Below are 20,322 nucleotides of genomic sequence, written 5' to 3'. Positions count from 1 at the left end.
TCTTCTCTCCCCAGATGTGGATGAATGTGAGGCCGGCAACCTCTGTGAAAACGGGGTCTGCACCAACACCCCCGGCTCCTTCCAGTGCCAGTGTCTCGCCGGCTACCACCTCTCCCGTGACCGGAGCCTCTGCGAGGGTGAGCAGGGCCGGGTCGGGAGGTAGGGGCCGAGACAGACCCCCTCCCCCCCTCCGTTATTTCATCCTCTGGACTGGCCTAGGTCACAGTAGATACCACTGATTGACTGGTCAGAGCGACTAAAGAAGGGTGTTCTAATCCCGACTCCACCACTTGTCTGCTGTGCGACCTCGGGCAAACCACTTCACTTCTCTGGGCCTCAGTTCCCTTGTCTGTAAAATGGGGATTAAGACTGTGAACCCCACGTGGGACAACTCGCCACGAACGCTTGGATTAGGGGCTGTCTTCAATGTGATCCTGTCCCGTGGGCCTCCCGCCCTTGGATAATGATGCTCTCCAGATCCTTCCCTCCATCGCCCCTGGCCCGTACCCCAGGAAAGCCCTTATTATTAATAACTAAGGTATTTGTTAAGCGCTTACTATGTGCTAAGCACCGTTCTAGTCGCTGGAATAGATCCAAGTTAATCAGGTTGTTCCATGTCTTAATCCCCATTTTACAGATGAGGGAACTGAGGCCCAGAGAAGTGAATTGGTTTGCCCAAGGTCACACAGCAGACAAGTGGCGGAGTTGGGATTAGAACACCCTTCTTTAGTCGCCCTGACCAGTCAATCAATGGTATCTATTGAGCGCTTACTGTGTGCTGAGCACTGGACTAAGCGTTTGGGAGAGTGCAATTGAACTTTAGAAGAGTGCTTGGCACATAGTAAGCACTTAAGAATTATCATCATTATTATTATTAGAACGGTCGGTAGACATGCTCCCCCCCGGCTGCATCCCGGGGGCCTGGGAGTCGGGTGGTCACTGGGGATGGGGAGAAGTGGGACCGTCTGGGCCTAGGTCCTTGTCACCCCCCGAGGCGGCTCTCTCGGGACTAGTGGGGCTCTGGTGGGGGGCGCCTCAACCTCCCCAAGACCCCCACCCCATAACCCAACCACCCCGCCCACGCCCCCCTAAGGGACACCGAAGCTGAAAGCAATTCAGAGAAGCAATGTGGCTTAGTGGAAAGAGCAAGAGCTTGGGAGTCAGAGGACATGGGTTCTAATCCCTGCTCTGCCACTTGTCTGCTGTGTGACCTTGGGCAAGTCACTTCATTTCTCTGGGCCTCAATTATCTCATCTGGAAAATGGGGATTCAAACTGTGAGCCCCACGTGGGACAACCTGATTACTCTGTATCTACCCCAGCACTTAGAAAAGTGCTTGGCACATAGTAAGCGCTTAGTAAATACCATATAATATAATTATTATTATTCCCGGTGCCTGTGAAATGCAGGTTAGTCGAGGCAGAATTATTCCTCCTCGCGAAACTTTCCTTACTCTTCTGCAGATCAATTAATCAGTTGTATTTAGTGAACGTTAGTGTGTGCAGAGCACTGTTCGAAGCGCTTGGGAGAGTACAGTATAACCGAGTTGGTAGGCACGTTCCCTGCCCATAACAAGTTGACAGTCTAGAGGGAACTAATTGGCTTAGTGGCAAGAGCCCGGGCTTGGGAGTCAGCGGATGTGGATTCTAATTCCGCCTCTGCCACTTGTCTGCTGTGTGACCTTGGGCAAGCCACTTCACTTCTCTGCGTCTCAGTGACCTCATCTGTAAAATGGGGATGAAGACTGTGAGCCCCACTTGGGACGACCTGACGATCTCGTATCTACCCCAGCGCTTAGAACAGTGCTTGGCACATAGTAACCTCTTAAATACCATAATTATCGTTATTGTTATTATCCAAATTTGCAACCCTGACTCAGTGACGCCCCCCACTCCCCAAGGAGGCCCCACTAGTGAGGGACTGCAGTGTTGACCTCACGGGCCTGGGTTCGAGAGGGCGGGAGGGGAAGGTTCGTGGCGCGGGCCAGTGTTGATCATCTCCGTCCTGCAGATATCGACGAATGCGACTTCCCGGCCGCCTGCATCGGGGGTGAATGCAGCAACACCAACGGCTCCTACCGCTGCCTCTGTCCAGCGGGCCACCGGCTGGTGGGTGGCAGGAAGTGCCAAGGTACCACAGCGTAATAGATGGAGCCCGGGCCTGGGAAGCAGGAGGTCATGGGTTCTAATCCCCGCTCTGCCCCTTGGCTGCTGGGTGACTTTGGACAAATCACTTGGCTTCTCTGGAAATCTGGAAAATGGGGTTTGAGACTGCGAGCCCCACAGAGGACGGGGACTCTGCCCAACTCGATTGGCTTGTACCCACCCCAGCACTTAGTACTGTGCCTGGCACATAGTAAGTGCTTAAATGCCATCGTTATTAGCCGGCCGGAGGGGAGGGGGCCTGGTTGCCCAGCCCCGGGACCGGGTAGGGGGGCCGGCCCAACCTCTACCCCGGTCCCTCTCAGACATCGACGAATGCAGTCAGGACCCCGGCCTCTGCCTGCCCCACGGGGCCTGCGAGAACCTGCACGGCTCCTATGCGTGCGTCTGCGACGAAGGCTTCGCCCCGACCCCGGACCAGCACGGCTGTGAGGGTGAGTGAGCCCTGTCCTCTCTCCGGGTGTGGGGCGAGGGCCGGGCCCCGGCCGGGTCCGCGGGCCTGACCCCTGGGCCGCCCCCTCTCCTCCTCCCAGAGGTGGAGCTGCCCCACCACAAGAAGGAGTGCTACCTGAACTTCGACGACACCGTCTTCTGCGACAGCGTCCTGGCCACCAACGTCACCCAGCAGGAATGCTGCTGCTCCCTGGGGGCCGGCTGGGGCGACCACTGCGAGATCTACCCCTGCCCCGTCCTCAGCTCAGGTCCGCACCCGGGCCAGGGAACGGACTGACGGAGGGAGGGGACCGGCAGGGATGCCATCCCTCTCCCTCCTTCCCAATCAATGGTTTTGAGCACTTACTGGGTGCAAAGCACTGTACTAAGCGCTTGGGAGAGTACAATATAACTGTGTTGGTAGACTTACTCCTTTCCCAGGGTGAGTTTACAGCCTAGAGGGGGAATCAATCAATCATTGTTATTTATTGAGCGCTCTCTGTGTGCAGAGGTCTGTACTGAGTACTTGGGAAAGTCAATATAACTGTGTTGGTAGACACATTCCCTGCCCACAACGAGTTAGTCTGAAGGTGGGTAAATCAATTAATGGTATTTATTGAGTGCTTACTGTGTGCAAGAGCACTGTCCTGAGTGTTTGGGGAAAGTCAATATAACTGTGTTGGTAGAAATATTCCTTGCCCACAGCGAGCTTACAGTCTAATGTGGGATCAAACAATCGATAGTATTTATTGTGCGCTTACTGTGTGTAGAGCACTGTACTAAGTGCTTGGGAGAGTCCAATATAATTGCATTGGTAGACACGGTCCTTCCCCATAATGAGTGTAAAGTCTAGTTGGGGGATCAAACAATCAGTGTTATTTATTGAGCACTTACTGTGTGCAGAGCACTGAAATAAGCGCTTGGGAGAATCCAATCTAACAGAGTCGGTAGACACATTCCCCGCCCACACCGAGCTTACGGTCTAGAGGACGAGCTCCCGGTCAGAGTCGTCCCCCTCCCGCCGCCTCTCTCCGTCCCGCAGCCGAGTTCCACAGCCTCTGCCCGGATGGGAAAGGCTTCATCCAAGACAACAACATCGTCAACTACGGCCTGCCGGCGCACCGGGGTAAGGAAGGAGCCGGACTCCCGTAGCTTAGTGGAAAGAGCCTGGGTTTGGGAGTCAGAGGTTGTGGGGTTTAATCCTGGCTCCGCCACTTATCAGCTGTGTGGCTTCGGACAAGTCACTTAACCTCTCTGTGGCTCAGTGACCTCGTGTAAAATGGGGATTAAGACTGTGAGCCCCACATGGGACCTGATTACCTGGTATTAACAGTGCTTTGCACGTAAGTGTTTAGCAAATATCATCATCATTATTATTATTATTACTATCCATACCTGGCCCACCACCCCACGGTCTCCTGGGTGGTGTCCAGCTGTGAGCCCCCGGGCCTGGGAGGGCCAGAGGGGCAGGGTGGCCCCTGGCAAGGCCCCCTCGCCCACCGTTTCCCCCGCGGGCCCCGCCCCCGCCACAGACATCGACGAGTGTGTGCTGTTCGGCGAGGAGATCTGTAAGGAGGGCAAGTGTGTCAACACCCAGCCGGGCTACGAATGCTACTGCAAGCAGGGCTTCTACTATGACGGGGACCTGTTGGAGTGTCTCGGTGAGCTGGGGGTCAGAGACGGGGGGCTATGGGGCTCTCCGGGAGTGGGCGGGGAGGCATCTCTGACCCTCCCACCCCCTCTCACCGCCCCCCGCCAGATGTGGACGAGTGCCTGGACGAGTCCAACTGCCGGAACGGAGTGTGCGAGAACACTCGGGGGGGTTTCCGCTGCGCCTGCACGCCCCCCGCCCAGTACAGCCCCACCCAGCGCCGCTGTCTCAGCCCTGCCGAGATGGGTGAGGGACTGGACGGGATGGGTGAAGGGAGAGAGGGAGGGTCCGAACCGGCAGGATGCTGGAGAATAGGGGACCAGGTTCTGACCTCCCCTTCACAGTTGCAGCCCGGGCTCCCGGCGCTTGACTCCTGAAGTGCTGTCCACTTTCCCAATTGATCGATTGATCGATTGATTGACTGAAGGGGGCGGCAGGGTGAGCAGAGCCCTTACTTCCCCTTTCCGGGCCGAAGACAAGGACGAGTGCCGAGGTCCCGGCGGTCGACGCCTGAGTCCCTGCTTACCACCCCAATCGATCGATCGATTAAAGTGATGGAGGAGGGGTGGAGCGGGGGGGCCCTGACTCCCAACCCCCTCCGGGGTTGCAGACGTGGACGACTGCTGAGATCTCAGCGCCTGCCATCCGGCCGAGTGAAAAGAGCCCGGGCTTAGGAGTCAGAGGAAGTGGGTGCTAGTCCCGACTCCACCACATGTTTTCTGAGTGACCTTGGGCAAGGCACTTCATTTCTCTGGCCTCAGTTCCTTCATCTATAAAATGGTGATTAAGACTGAGTGTCATGTGGATCAGGAACTGTGTCCAACCTTCTTACCTTGTATCTACTATCTGTTACTCTACTGTACTTTCCAAGCACTTAGTACAGTGTTCTGCATACAGTAAGCGCTCAATAAATACGATTGAATGAATCTAACCCAGTGCTCAAAACAGTGCTGCATTCATTCAGTCGTATGTATTGAGCACTTACCGTGTGCAAAGCCCTATGGTAAGCTCTTGGGAGAATGCAGACAGACACATTCCCTGCCCACAACGAGCTGGTTGGCACATAGTAAGTGCTTAAGAAATACCATTATAATTATTATTATTATCAATCACTGGACTGATGGATCGAGGAAAAGGGCAGAGCGGTGACCTCCCCCCCCAAATCCCCCACCTCCACGCCAAATCTGGGTTTGCAGACGTGGATGAGTGCCAGGATCCGAACGCTTGCCGCCCAGGACGCTGCGTCAATCTCCCCGGCTCCTTCCGCTGTGAGTGTCGCCTGCCCTGGGTGCCCGGGCCCGACGGCCAAGACTGCCAGCTCCCGGACAGCCCCGCGGGTGAGAGCCGGGGGCGAACCGGGGGGAGGATGTACCGACGGGGGGCCCGGGCTGGAGTTGGGACCCCTGCCGCTGGCGAGGCCTGGAGGGCCGGGCGAGGGGGTGTCGGGGGAGGGGTGGTGTGGGTGTCAATGTGGGACAAGGGCATTTGGGAGCATGTCCCAGAGGGTGGAAGATGGGTGGATGGGCATGTGTGTGATACTGTAAGCTCCTTATGGGCATTCGTTCATTCACCCATTCAGTCGTCTTTATTGAGAGCCTGTTGGGTACAGAGCACTGTACTAAGTGCTTGGGAAAGTACACTGGAATGTGTCTGTTTAATGCTGTACTGTACTCTGCATTCATTCATTCATTGTCTTTATTGAGCGCTTACGATGTGCAGAACACTGTACTAAATGCTGAGCGCTATACACCACTCTCCCAAGCACTTAGTACAGTGCTCTGCACACCGAAAGTGCTCAGTAAAGATGAATGAGTGAATTGAGTGAATGACTAGATAGTTGTGTGCAGCAGAGGGGTTGGTGTGTCACACCTCACCTGATCTGCCCTCTCTCCCCCCGTGACAGAGCGTCCCCCTGAGCGGCGGGCCGTGTGTTGGAGTCAGCGCGGGGACGACGGGATGTGCGCGGGCCCCCTGCCCGGCCCCCTCCTCCCCTTCGAGGACTGCTGCTGTCGCCGCCAGGGCCGGGGCTGGGGGGCTCACTGTCGGCCCTGCCCCCCCCGTGGCTCAGGTACCCAGCCCAGGGGACCACGAGGTGGGGGGATGGGTCAAAGCGGGGAGGTCCGCGGGGGAGGGCAGCACCCCTGACCTCTGACCTCCCACCAGGACTTCAGTGCCAGAACTCCCAGAGTGAAAGCAACTCCTTCTGGGATGTGAGTCCCCTCTTCCTGGGGAAGCCCCGCAGAGGTGAGTGTAAGATACCCCACTCCCCACGCCTCCGGAGAGCTTGGAGCAGGGGCCGTGCCCCGGGACCACACCGGGGAAACTGAGACGGGGCCCCCTCTGTGCCCCCACCCCAGAGGAGGACAGCTCGGAGGAGGACTCGGATGAGTGTCGCTGCCTCAACGGGCGCTGCGTGCCCCGGCCCGGGGGGGCCACGTGCGAATGCCTCGGTGGCTTCCAGCTCGACGCCTCCCGCACCCGCTGCGTCGGTGAGCCCGCGGGGCTGGGCGGGACCTCGGGAGAGGGGCGGGACAGGCTCTGTGCGGGTGGGGAGTGCGGCCGGACCAGGGGAGAAGGGGGGCACGGATGCTGGAGGGTGGGAGGGGGAGAGAGGGAGCCAGATCCAGGGCGAGGGGGTAGGCCAGGGGTCGAGGGTATAGAGGAGCAGGACCTGGGAGGAGGAGTGGGCCAGGTGGTGCTGGGGGGAGCAGAGGGGTGGTCCGGAACTGGCCTCTGAGCTCCCCCACACCTTCCCCCGATCCCGATCTGCACATCCTCCGTCCCGGCCTCCCCCCGGCCCCGCCGCAGACATAGACGAGTGCCGGGAGCTGAACCAGCGTGGGCTGCTGTGCAAGAGCGAGCGCTGCGTCAACACCAGCGGCTCCTTCCGCTGCACCTGCAAGGCCGGTTACGCCCGCAGCCGCCCCCATGGGGCCTGCGTGCCCCAGCGCCGGCGCTGACCCCCGCCCTCCCGCCCCGCGGGGCCCCGGCTGGAGGGGAGATGGCAGCGGGGGGACGGCGGCGCCCCTCCTCCACCCTGTCCCGCACCATTTGCACTCGGCCCGCACCCCAGCCCCATGTAAATACGCCCCGGATATTAAAATTAATAACGACCCCCGCTGGGGGGGTGAGGGTGCCCCATGCCTGGATTCCCTGAGGAGGGGGGAGGGGTTCTGGAGGTGGGCATTGGGCGAGCCCCGGGCGACCACACCTCCTCCTCCTCAGCCGCACCAGGCCCTCTGGGAGAGAGGGGTGGGTGGCCTGCCAAGACCTCAGCCTGGGACACGGGAAGGGCTCCTGACTGAGCCAGCAGCCCAGCAGACAGAAAGAGAAGCTTCCCAGGGAGGCTGGGGGAAGGACCCAGGAGTCCCCAGAGCGCCAACCCCCATCACCACCCTCCTGAGACTTGAAATAAAATTTATTCCAGCTCTAAATATGTACAGTGAGGAAGGGGTGGCGGAGGGGGTCGGGGACACGGTGACCACGGGAGAGGCTGGGTCAGCCCCAGGCCTCAGACATGGTCTGTCCAGAATAAATACACCCGCGGAGGGATGGAGGAAGCCCCCTCGGGGGGCAGGGGGTGGCGGTGGCGACAGCAGCAGCAGAGATGTGTCCAGGTCCCTTAGGGCTGCCAGTCTGGTGGGGGGAGGGGGGCTGCCCCCCGGGGCCCTCGTGGTGGCACTGGGGTCCCGGGGGCAGCCAGGCTCAGTCTAGCTTGCGGGCTCCCAGCTTCATGGGGCCCTTGGCAGCCTTCCGCTCTGCCCTCTTAGCCTCCATCTCCTTCCTCCGCTCCTCCCGCTTCTTCCGGGCCAGTTCTGCTTTCGCCTGCTCTGGGGGGCGGGGAGGGCCAAGGGTCAGCGAGGAGTCCCCACAGCCAGGAAGGAGAGAGAGTCCCACCCCACAACCACTCCCAGAGTGGCATCACATCCACAGAGACCACTTCCCCCTCCCTCCTTGCTCCCGTCACCCTTGGGGCCGGGGAGGAAGTTTCAGGGCCGCTTACTGTTATCGGACTCCAAAGCCTCCCAGTTCTCCTCGGACCCCCAATCCCCGGCAGCCTCTGCGCTCCAGGAGCCTGGATTCCGCTGAAAAGGGAGAGGGGGGAGAGGTGGGTGAGGATGGGTAGCAATAGTAATAATAGGATTATAATACTAACAGTGTTTGGTAAGTGGTTATTATGCACCAGGCACTGTACTGAGCGCTGGGGTGGATACGACAAATCGGGTCGGACAGAGTCCCTGTCCCACGCGGGGCTCACAGCTTCAATCCCCATTTTCCAGATGAGGTAACAGGCCCAGAGAGTGAAGCGACTTGCCCAAGGTCACACAGCAGACAAGGGCAGAGCTGGGATTAGAAACCATGACCTTCTGACTCCCAGGCCTGGGCTGTAGCCACTCTGCCATGCTGCTTCTCCCCTCACCCCCACCCTGAGTCCAGCAGCCCTGCCCAGCTCTTCCCCCTAGGCGCCCCAGCTCCCCAAGATCCCACCAGATCCCTTGGCTGAGCTCAGGAGAGTCCACCGTGGCCTCCCAGCCCCCTGCATCCCCCCCGCCGCCTACCTGGGTGCCGACCGCTAGCCGCGGCGACAAGGCGGAGAAGGGATCGGGCCTCTCGCTGCTCTCGGCTCCCCCCCAGTTGTACTCGCTGGCCAGCTTGGTGCCCTCGGGCAGGGGGGCAGGGGGCCCGGGCTCCTCCTGCCAGCCGGGGTCCCAGGAGCCTTGGGCCTCCCAGCCGCTCCACTCCGACTCGGGTTTCTGGGGAGGAGAGGCAGAGCTGGGGGTCGGGGGGAGCCGGAAACTCCGATCGGGGGCTTCTGGGAGATGGACCACCCCCTCAGCCCTCCCGTCAGCTGCCTCCCCGAGACCCCGCCACCCACTCCCCAACTCCCTCCCAGAGCGCGGGGGTCCAGGGCTCACTGCTTGTGTCGTGCTCCCTTTCCCGGCGCTCCAGTCGTCCCTCTGACTCCGAGATGTGTCTGCTTCTTGCTGGAAGGATAAGCGAGTGCTAGAGCGGCACCCCTTTGCCCTCCCCCTGCCCCAGCCCCAATCCCTAAAGGGTGAATCTTGTGGGGATAGAAATGTTGCCTGCCTCATCCTTCCCCACCCGCCCAGAATGAGGGCAATTCAAACTCCATCAGCCGCCTCTTTATTTGGGATCAGGCCACGAGCAAAGAAAGCAACAGGCTTATTCTGTGACCTTCCTCCCTCCCCTCTGGCCGCTGTCTCCTATGGGTCTCATTCATTCAATCGTATTAATTGAGCGCTTACTGTGTGGACAGAACTGTACTAAGCACTTGGGAGAGGACAATAGAACAATAAACATATTCCCTGCTCATAATCTAAGGACGGTGGGGCGGGTCTCCTCTTGGGGAACGGCCCCTAGGGTGCCAGGAGGAAGCTGGACTGTGGATGGCCCTGGAGGATGGGGAGGAGCGGCACTTAATAATAATTACGGTACTTGTTAAGCGCTTACTATGTGCCAAGTCCACTTCTAAGCGCTGGGGTAGATGCAAGTTAAACAGGTTGGATACAACCCCCTCCACCCCCCGTCCCATATGGGGCTCACAGTTTTAATCCCCATTTTCCAGATGAGGTAACTGAGGCACAGAGAAGTTAAAAGACTTGCCCAAGGTCACACAGCAGACGTCCATATCCTTCTACTCTACTATTTCCCTTATCTGTAATTTATTTTAACGTCTGTCTCCCCTGTAGACCGTAAGGTCCATGTGGGCGGGAAACACTTCTACCAACTCTACTGTACATTCTCGAGCGCTTAGTACAATTAATCACTGGTATTTATTGAGCCCTTACTGTATGCAGAGCACTATATTAAGTACTTGGGAGAGTATGATACAACATTTGATCAACACTTTCCCTGACCACAAGGCGCTTACAGTCTAGAGGCGTAGAGAAGCAGCAGGCCCTAGCGGAAAGAGCCCGGGGCCTGGGAATCGGAGGATTTGGGTTCTACTCCCAGTTCCATCACTTGTCTGCCGTGTGACCCTGGGTGAGTCACTTTTCTCTGTGCCTCAGTTCCCTCATCCATAAAATGGGGATTAAGAGGCCCATGTGAGGCACGGACTGTACTTAGTCCAGGACCTGCCACACAGTAGGTGCTTAATACTACCGTAAAAAAACTACCTCTGCACACAGGAAACAAACAATAAAAAATCACAAATGATTTAAGTAGCGTGGCCTAGTGAGAGAGGCTGGGCCTGAGAGAAGGACCTGGGTTTTAATCCAGGCTCTGCCACTTGTCTGCTGTGTGACCTTGGACAAGTCACTTCACTTCTCTGTGCCTCAGTACCTCGTCTGTAAAATGGGGATCAAGGCTGTGAGTACCATGTGGGACAGGGACTGTGGCCAACCAGATCAGCTTGTAGCTACCCCAGCGCTTAGTACAGTGTCTGGCGCTGTATAGGAAGTGCTTAGCAAACACCATCAAAAAAAGAGAAAGAAAAAAGAGTACCCCTGCACACAGGAAGCAAAGCATTCAATAAATATGACTGACTGACAGGTAGGGAGCAGGGAGGAGTCTAAAAAGGAGTGGAATCAGGCTGCCCTGGCTGAAATATCCACTTTCCAAACTCCCTGAAAGCAGCATGTTTAGCCTGGATCAAAGGAGAAGCCTCATCTGCAGCCACAAGTGATTCATTCATTCAATCGCATTTATCGAGCGCTTACTGTTTGCCCAGCACTATACTAAGCTCTTGGGAGAGTACAATACAACGATAAACAGATTTCCTGCCCTCAACGAGTTTATCATCTAGAGGTGGGGAGCTAGATCTAAATAGAAATCAATAAATGATGATATGTACATAAATGCTGTGGGGCAGGGAACGGGGAAGAACAAAGGGAGAGAGTCAGGGGGACACAGAAGGGAGCGGGAGAACAGAAACGGGGAGCTTAGTCAGGGAAGGCCTCTGGGAGGAGATGTGGCTTCAGTAAGTCCTCCACTTACCTCTAAACTACCCCAGTCCTCGTCGTCCCACCTGTCCGCCGAGCTCGCTTCTCCATCCACTGCCTCCTCCTCCTCCTCCTTCAGGTCCCATCGGTCTGAACTCACTGGGCCAGCCGGAGCTGCAGTCGGATTCGGGGCAGGGGCCGGAACCGGGGCAGGGGTCACGGGGCCTGTCAGGGTAGAGCGGCAGGGCGGCCCCTGAGAAGGAAGTCGGTAACTGGAAACCCCGACTCCCTCCCTGGGATCAAAGACCTGGTCCCCGCCGAAAAGGCCGGACTCGGGTGAGCGGCCGTGGTCCCGAGAGTCGGCAGGAGCGAGGGGTGGCCAGGTGGACACTCACTGTCGGCGGGGGCCCTGGGGGGGACGTCTGCGGGCACGGAGGGGTCCGTGGGTGTGACGTGAGTCCGGATCAGCTTCGAGGTGAGGGAGGAGACCCCGGTCACGGCCCAGCCGGCCCAGCCGGCAGCTCCTCCCCCGGCCCCGGGGCCGGAGGCCGCGTGGACGTCCTTCTCTAAGGGAGAAAGGGAAAACCGGAATGAGGTTGTGCTGCTCGCCCCCGAGACCCATCCCGCTCCAGTCCACCACCTTCAGACCCTGCATAACTTGGGAGATGCCTCTATCTGATCCAAAAGCCGAACCCAGGCTTCTCCCCCACCACACCCACGCAGAGACAATTTTGCCCGACGGCTGGGCCAGAATAACCCAGGGGATGTCACAGGGTCCAGAGAGCACACACCAAGTCCCATCTCGGGGCCCGTGGGTGGACACAGCTCTCTGACCTCCGTTTCCCTCAGGGAATGGGGGAAGGAGACTGGGGCTGAGGAAACCGAGGCAGGGAGCGGGAGAAAAGCCAGACAGGAAGCAGAAGAGGGGGAGGGGACACTGGACTTGTGGGTGGGGCATAGGCTGGCTCCCAAGGCAGAGCATGGGGCAGGAAGAGCGGACACTGACCCATTTCGGCGAGCTGGGCTGGGTCCTCGGACACCGTCTCCAGTTTGGCCATGAAACTGCGGATCGCCTTGAAGGCCTGAGGGGTGGAGAAGGCAGGAGAGAACTTGGGGTGAGGGGGAGCAGCCAGGGTCCCCGGGATCAAAGCACCCTGACACAGGGGGATGAGGGGGAAGCCGGGGCAGCTGCTAGAACCTGTGGCTGGGCCCAAGCAGAGGGAGCGAGGCCTACTGAGAAGCAGTGTGGGCTGATGGATAGAGCCCAGGCCTGGGAGTCAGGAGGACCTGGGTTCTGATCCCAGCTCCGCCACTTGTCTGCCCTGTGACCCTGGGCAAGTCACTTCACTGGGCCTCAGTTCCCTCATCTGGAAAATGGGGGATTAAGAGTGTGAGTCCCATGTGGGACAGGGACGGTATCCAACCTGATGATCTTACATCTACCCCAGCGCTTAGTACAGTGCCTAACACACAGTAAGGACTTTACAAATAGCACAATTATTACTAGTAATAATAACAACAAAAAACATTTTTTTTTAAAAAGGAAGAGGAGGAGAGGGACGAGGAAGGGAGGGAGGGAGATTTCTCGTCACCCGCCCAGGCCTCACCTGGTCGCGGACGGTCTTCTCAGGGTCAACGGTGAGGGCGCAGAGGACGGGCAGGACTTTGAGGGCACAGTCGCTCATCGAGTACAGGTTGTGGGTGGCGGCAAAGCCCAGAACTCCCGCCGCCCGCGAGGGCGCGAATGGGTCCTTGGTGGCACGGCTGAAGGCCGAGGTCAGGACCCGATGTCTGGTCTGAGGAAATCATAATAATCATTGTGGTATTTGTTAAGCGCTTATTATCTGCCAAGCACCGTTCTAAGTACTGGGGAATATACAAGGTAATCGGGTTGCATATAGCTCCTGTCCTGCTTGTAGTCTTAATCCCCCATTTTACAGTTGAGGGAACTGAGGCACGGAGAAGTGAAGTGACTTGACCAACGTCACACAGCAGACAAGTGGTGGAGCTGGGATTAGAACCCAGGTCCTTCTAACTCCCAGGTCCATGCTCTATCCAGGAAGCCAGTGACGAGGAAATGGTCAGTCACCTCGGGCCACCTCCACCCCTTGGGGGGTTAGGAAGACTGAGGCTTTCTAGCAAAGAAGAACATCGAGGAACAGGGGCGAAAGGGACAGAGAGCCACAACCTGATCTTGGATCTGGGCTGGGGCTCCAAGACAGCGGCAGACAAATCTATCAGTCAATCGATGGTATTAACTGAAATCTCACTGTGGGCACAAGATTGGACAAAGTAATAATAATAATAATAATAATGTTGGTATTTGTTAAGCGCTTACTATGTGCAGAGCACTGTTCTAAGCGCTGGGGTAGACACAGGGGAATCAGGTTGTCCCACGTGGGGCTCACAGTCTTAATCCCCATTTTACAGATGAGGGAACTGAGGCCCAGAGAAGTGAAGTGACTTGCCCACAGTCACACAGCTGACAAGTGGCAGAGCTGGGATTTGAACTCATGAGCCCTGACTCCAAAGCCCATGCTCTTTCCACTGCGCCACGCTGCTTCTCGAGAGTGCTTGGGAGAGCACAATACAACCCACTTGGTGGACTCGTTCGCCCTCTCTAGCTGGTTATAGGCAGGAAGTATATCTCCTAATTCTGTTGTATTCTCCTGAGCGGTTAGTACAATGCTTTGCACATAGTAAGCACTTAATAAATACTACTGATTGATTGATTGTTTAAAACACTCCCTGCCCATAACAAGCTAATCCTGTAGAGAAGCAGTGTGGTCTAGTGGAAAGAGCCTAAGCCTGGAAGTCAGAGGACCTCAGTTCTAATTCTGCTTCCGTCGCTTACTGGCTGTGTGACCTTGGGCAAGTCATTTCACTTCTCTGGGCCTGAGTTTCCTCATCTGTAAGATAGGCTTTCAATACCTCTTCTCCCTTCTGCTTAGACTGTGGAACCCCATGTGGGACAAGGACTGTGCCTGACCTGATTATCTTTTATCTGCCGCAGTGCTTAGACAAGTGCTTACCTCATAGTAAGCACTTAAAAAACATCACAGTTATTATTATTATGCCCATTAAAAGGGTCATAGTTCCCAGAAGCAGCAAGTTAATTCTGTAAAAGGCCCATGAGGCCTAGCTGCCACTTACTCGGGGGTGACTGGTGATGAGCAGCAGTGTGGCCTAGTGGCTAGAGCCCAGGCCTGGCAGTCAGAAGGACCCGGGTTCTAATCTCGGCTCCGTCTCTTGTCTGCTGTGTGACCTTAGGCAAGTCACTTCACTTCTCCGGGCCTCAGTTCCCTCATCTGTAAAACGGGGATCAAGATTGTAAGCCCCTTGTGGGACAGGGAGTGTGTCCAACCTGATGACCTTGTATCTACCCCAGTGCTTAGAAGAGTGCTTGACACATAGTAAGCACTTAACAAGTACAATCATTGGAATTATCAGCCAATGAGGGAGCAGCAGCCCAGCGGGCCCGACGCTCAGCTCGTCCTTTCCCTGGTGTCCCAGCCGGGCTAACTGGGGAGCGAGCCCCGGGTGGGGGTGGGGAACGTGAGGAGGAGGGGGGCTCACGCTGGCATTGAGGTAGGGGCCGATCTTGCCCAGGCACACGGTGGTGTTGCAGCGGATCGGGCCTTGGTCATCCTTGGCCTGCAGCCGAGCGAAGTGCTTCATCAGCTCCACGTTCAGGTTGTTCTCATTCAGTTTGGGGGCCAGGAGCAGCATGGACTGCGGAGGGACACGGCAGAGTGAATCGCCCCTGGATCCCTCCGCTTTCTTCCCGCGAGCCGGCCACCCACCTTCCCCTCTCTCCCCTCCCACCCAGGGTACCTCCGTTTCCCCACCCGCCCACCTTGACGGTCTGTTCCCGGATGGCCGGGTTTGTGTCCAGGAAGCCGTGCACCACGTGGGGGAAGATCTGGGAGTTGACGGTGGGCTCATTCAGGTACTGGATGAACTGCTCCATCTGCAGCCCGGGAATCAGGATTCAGGCCAGGGGTCCCCGCCCCCAGTCTGGTCTGCAAGCAGGGGCCAGCCGGGAAGGCCTGCCAGGCTGCCCGCGTGTCCGGGGGCCCCCCGCCCCAAACCCGGCCCGGGTCATCCAGATAGAGGCCCACCCTGATCCTGGCAGCTCAGCTGAGCCGCACAGACCAAAGACCTGGACTGGCGTCACCGGGCGGGGGGGGGCGGGGGAGGGGACGGCCACTCTCCCCGACACCCCCCTCCCCAAGGCATCCGTGGGCCCGGCCGGGGCTCGTGGTAGGGGTGGGGGAACTGTGAGGAAGCAGAGGGCAGCCCGCTCACCTGCTGCAGCAGCCGGATCCTCATGGCACGGTCCGTGGACGAAAACATCTTGACGACGACGGGGATGATCTTCTGCTGGTACTCCTCCGCACTGAGGAACTTCCCCACCTGCAGGAAGCGGGGCGGGGGGGTGTGCAAGATGGGTGGGGGGTGTCCATCGTCTCACTCTGACTCCCTACCACTCGGGGGATGGGCCGGAGCCGGGGACAAGCTGGCGTGAGCAATGGGATCCGCGGGCTTCTCCGCACGCCACAGCGCTGGCTTGGGGGGCCACTTCTAGCGTGACGGGAGGGGGTAATCAATCTATCGTACTTATTGAGTGCTTACTGTTTGCAGGGGACTGTACTTGGTGCTTGGGAACGACCAACACAACAGTGTAACAGACATTTTCCCTGCCCACAATGAGCTTAGGCTGTTGCAGGATTCATTTGCTGCTTGCTCCCTGCCCCTGTTCACTCTTCCCTTCAGGGACGGACACTGAGGCTGAAGACGATCATTCATTCATTTAATCGTATTTATTGAGCACTTACTGTGTGTAAAACACTGTACTAAGCACTTTTACTAAGGAGCTGGCTGGAAGTCCTAAGCCCCAGCGCCTGGCTGTCTGAGGGGCTTCCAGAGGGTGCTGTTTAGGGGGGAGGGACTTTAAGCCTTACAGGCCTGCAGAAGGAGGCCACTAGCAGAAGCGGCATGGCCTAGTGGACAGAGCCCGGGCCTGGGAGTCAGAAGGACCTGGGTTCTAATCCCGGCTCTGTCTCTTGTCTGCTGTGGGGCCATGAGCAAATCGCTTCGCTTCTCTGTGCCTTGGTTACCTCATCTCTAAAACAGATTGAGACTGACAGCCCCATGTGGGACAGAGACTGTGTCCAACTTGGTTTGCTTGTATCCACCCCAGTGCTTAGTACAGCACCTGATATATAGTAAGTGCTTAACAAATAATCATAATTATTACTACTACTTTGGGAAAGTCACTTCACTTCTCTATGCCTCAGTTCCCTCGTCTGGAAAACGGGGATTGAGACTGTGAACCCGACATGGGACAGGGACTATGTCCATCCTGATTACTTAATTTCTACCCCAGTGCTTAGAATGGTGCCTGGCAGAGAGTAGGCGCTTAACAAATACCAAGAAAAAAAAGAGAGAGAGAGAGAGAGAGAGAGGAGCCAACAAATCAGAGTGGTACGCTCAGAAGGCCGGAGGAAGATGAGGCGACCACCAAGACCCGGCTCTCTCCTGCCCTCCTCTGAGCTCCCCTTCCCCGCCCGCCCAGAGTCCGAGAGGCGTGCCCACCTTGAAGAGGGGGGTGAGGATGACCGCCCCGGCGCTGCCAAACTCGAAGGCCGTCAGTAGCTGGGGCAGGACCTTGTGGCGACAGAAGTCCTCGGGGAAGGAGTCCAGGTTCTCGCTCAACTCCTGGAAGAACTTCTGCCTCTCGGCCGGCTCCTTGATCTGCCCGCAAGGGGCAAGGAGGAGAGCGTCAGCTCACCGGTGGCCCCCCCAACCCCGCACTGGGCAGCATGGCCTCCTTGCCCCGCCTGACCCGGGCTGGGGATCGTCCAGAGGATGTCACCTAGTGTGGGGCTGAGTGAGGCCCGGGAAGCTGCAAGCGCGTTCTGGCATCATTCTTGCTGTTCATTCATCAATCCATTCGTTCATTTGTATTTAGCGCGCGCTATGTGCAGAGCACTGTACTGAGAGTTTGGGTGAGTACAATAGAACAGTAACCTGACACATTCCCTGCCCACAACGAGCTTACAGTCCAGAGGGAGGGGATGCTGGGAGGGCAGGTACTGGGGTTCTGCCCCTCGCCTGGAAGTAGTGACCCCTTAGGGATGCCAGGACTGGGAATAGGAAGGGGTCTTGGCCTAAAGCTAGGGCAACCTCCCTGCCCCCACCCCTACGTGGCCCCCTGCTCATCACCCCTCCTTGGACCCCTCCCAGGCTCACACTCCCCAGGGACCCCCACCCTCCGGGGATTACCCTCCTCATCTTCCCCATCTTCTCGGGCCCCCTGCTCTCCTGGGCCGCTCATCTTCAGGGCTCCCGCTTCTGGGACGCTCATCCTCTGGAGCCTCCTGACTCCTGCCCCTGTCTCGAGACCCCGGCCCCTCCCTCCGTCTCGAGACCCCCAGCCCTTCCCTCACTTGGATCTCCTCCAGGAAAAGGTTGGTCTCCACAAAACTGTTGCACATGAAGCCGTTGGGGGAGCGGCAGTTCTGCAGGAAGCGAGCCGGGTTGGGGCGCATCTTCGGGTTGGCTCCCACCAGCTCACAATAGTGCGGGACCAGAGACTTGGGGATCTGGAGGGAGAGGGGAGTGTGGCCTAGTGGAAGCAGTCCCACGCAACCCGGGGAACTGGGGGTGCAGTGGGGGGAGAAGTTGGGGAACAGAGGGAGATCTGTTGGGGGCAGGGCCAGACCTGGGCATTTCTGGGCCTGTGACCCCACCCCGGGGGGACCCCGAGCCCCTTCCCTCCCAGAGACCCAGCAGCGTGGCCTAGTGGATACAGCCCGGGCCTGGGAGTCAAAAGGTCATGGGTTCTAATCCCAGCTCCACCACTTGTCTGCTGTGTGACCTTGGGCAAGTCACTTCACTGGGTTGACTCAGTTCCCTCATCTGTACAGTGGGATTAAGACCGTGAGCCCTACGTGGGCCAAGGATTGGGTCCAACCTGATTAGCTTCTATCTACCCCAGCGCTTAGAACAGTGCCCAGCACAGAGTAAGTGCTTAACAAATACCATAATAATAACAATAATTATTATTATTCAATTGCCCCAGAGCAGGGGGGGATGGAGCTGATGGCTGCTGCTGCTCCCTCAGGGAGCTTCGGGCAGAGAAATGGGGCATCGAGGGGGCAGAGAGAGGGGAACGAGACACAGAAGGTACTCCGGGGCAGGGGTGTGCTGTGTGACCTTGGGCAAGTCACTTCGCTTCTCTGTGCCTCAGTTACCTCATCTGGAAAATGGAGATTGAGACTGTGAGCCTCTCGTGGGACAGGGACGGAGTCCAACCCAATTTGCTTGGATATCCACCCCAGTGCTTAGGACAGAGCCTGGCACCTAGTGAGCACTTAAATAGCATCACCATCATCGTTATCAGGGGCTTTGGAGCCAGGCAGAGAGCAGAGTTGAGAGAACTGACCTTCCCTAGAGAGCGCAGGGAGGTAGCGCGGGGCAACGGGCCGTTGAAAACTTCCCAGATCAGGCAGCCCAGTCTCCAAACATCCGCGGACCTGGCAGCATCAAGCAAAGCCATTAGGGGAAGACCCAGGCGATCGGGTCCCCAGCATCTCCAGGGTTCCCTGTGTGTGCCCCAACGCCTCACCCCTGGCCCGGCATCCCCTTCCGCCACCCGGATCTCTGGCCCACGCACCATTTCTCCCCGACGCCCTTGCCGCTGCCGTCTGTCTTCTCGGGGGGGTCGTATCGCTCCAGTTCGGGGATCCCCTTCCGGGGGGGCCCCCCGCCGTCCCCCTGCGCTGAGTACATGTAGTCCAGGCCCCCCAGTTTCCACTCCCCGGCCCGGTCCACGAAAACCGCCGCCACGCAGACATTGTTGTGGATGAGGCCGCAGTCGTTGACCAGGAAACTCAGGGCCTTCTGCAAGGGGAGGCAGCGGAATGACACCCCAGGCTCGGAGGGGGAGCGGGGAGGGTGGTGTCCACCTCTCCCCCTCCTCACCCCGTGGCGGGGGGGCAGTTGGGGGTCCCTCCCGCTCTTACCACAATCTGGTGCAGGCCCCAGGAGACCTCCAGCTGGCTCAGCTCCCCCTTGTCGCCTTTCGCCTTGAGGTAGGTCCCCAATGGGGTCACGGGCTCCGTCACCACGTGGAGGCATTTGTCCGTCTGGGTGGGGAGAGGGCGGTGGAGGGGAAGGGTCGGGGAGGGGTCCGGTGGCTTCCGGGACCCCGAAGGGGAAACTGAGGACGGGAAGGGACCCCGGCCTCTCCCCTGCCGTAGACCCCCTTAAGCGCCCGGTGCAATACCCAACGGGGGCGTCGAATCCCCCTGCTCGGTGGGGAAACTGAGGCCCGGGGTTTCCAGGAGAGCGGGGAGCCCCGAAGGGCAGGGTACCTCCAACCCATCGATGTAGGCCAGGATATTGGGGTGCCGGAGGGTTTTGAGGCGCTTGAAGGCCGCTTTGGCCACCAGGGTCTGCTCCTCGGCGCCGGGCTTCACGTCGTAGACGAAGACGGACACGGGATCGCCGGTGGCCTGAGGGGTCACGGGGGGTCACAGTGGGGTCAGGGGTGTCCGAGGGGAGCCGGGTCGAGTCGAGGAGGGCGTTGCGGGGGGCGGAGAAACCGACCACCCGCCAGGGGGCTCAGGGTGTGAGCCGGTCCCTTCCAAGCGCTCTGCACAGAGTAAGCGCTCAGTGCAAACCACCGGATGAAGGGATGGATTCCTCACCCTTTCTTCTGATGCAAGGAAAGCCGGGGGTGGGGGGCGAGGGGCGCGCGACCCCCGGGCGGTGGGGGGAGGAGAGTTTAGGCCGGCCCCTCCTCCCACCGGCCACGTCTCTCCGGCCTCCTCCTGCTGCCCGGCCTTCCGGGCCCTCGGGCCTCCGGCCTGCCCCCCGCCGAGGCCCGCTCGCACGCGTCTCCCCGGGGGGTTTTGGGGGGGGGTGTATCCCCGGGTGTGTGTGTGTGTCTGTGGCCGAGGCCAGGCCGGTCCTGCGGGGGTCCCGCGGGGTGGGACTCACCTTCTTCTTGCCCCGGTGGAGGGTCCAGGGTCCGGGCGGGCTGCCGCCGTCCGGGGGCTCCGGGGACACTTCGTAGGGGAAATCCCGGATGGGGTCCCGGGCGAAGAACCACATCGTCCCGCTCCCGTTCCCGCCCCGGCCCCGGCCCCGGCCCCGGCTCCCG

The 20,322-nt window shown here is 58.7% G+C and overlaps 2 protein-coding genes across 2 annotated transcripts in view; one reads left to right on the top strand and one right to left on the bottom strand.

Moving 5' to 3' along the window:
* LTBP3 (latent transforming growth factor beta binding protein 3) overlaps positions 1-7,679 on the top strand; it is a 25,532-nt gene extending 17,853 nt beyond the window's left edge. Inside the window, 12 exon segments of the mRNA XM_029060130.2 lie at positions 15-137; positions 2,011-2,130; positions 2,468-2,596; positions 2,696-2,863; positions 3,637-3,720; positions 4,127-4,255; positions 4,354-4,491; positions 5,442-5,582; positions 6,149-6,313; positions 6,409-6,489; positions 6,603-6,734; positions 7,054-7,679. Of these exon segments, the coding sequence (XP_028915963.1) occupies positions 15-137; positions 2,011-2,130; positions 2,468-2,596; positions 2,696-2,863; positions 3,637-3,720; positions 4,127-4,255; positions 4,354-4,491; positions 5,442-5,582; positions 6,149-6,313; positions 6,409-6,489; positions 6,603-6,734; positions 7,054-7,205 (1,562 nt within the window). The 3' untranslated portion in view covers positions 7,206-7,679.
* On the bottom strand, positions 7,646-20,322 carry SCYL1 (SCY1 like pseudokinase 1). Its single transcript, XM_029060131.2, has 18 exons — positions 20,160-20,322; positions 19,532-19,672; positions 19,181-19,303; positions 18,832-19,058; positions 18,601-18,691; positions 17,603-17,758; positions 16,749-16,907; positions 15,459-15,566; positions 15,007-15,120; positions 14,727-14,882; positions 12,758-12,946; positions 12,157-12,232; positions 11,546-11,716; positions 11,206-11,375; positions 9,162-9,230; positions 8,805-8,999; positions 8,249-8,330; positions 7,646-8,075 (listed from the first exon to the last, which is right to left on the bottom strand). Exons 1-18 carry the CDS (start codon positions 20,271-20,273, stop codon positions 7,951-7,953), a joined length of 2,466 nt encoding a protein of 821 aa, XP_028915964.1. The 5' UTR covers positions 20,274-20,322; the 3' UTR covers positions 7,646-7,950.

This window comes from Ornithorhynchus anatinus, chromosome 3 (genome assembly GCF_004115215.2).
Source record: "Ornithorhynchus anatinus isolate Pmale09 chromosome 3, mOrnAna1.pri.v4, whole genome shotgun sequence".
Lineage (NCBI taxonomy): Eukaryota > Metazoa > Chordata > Mammalia > Monotremata > Ornithorhynchidae > Ornithorhynchus > Ornithorhynchus anatinus.
The sequence above is the reverse complement of the archived record's forward strand: the minus strand, read 5'-3'. Positions and strand labels throughout refer to the sequence as shown.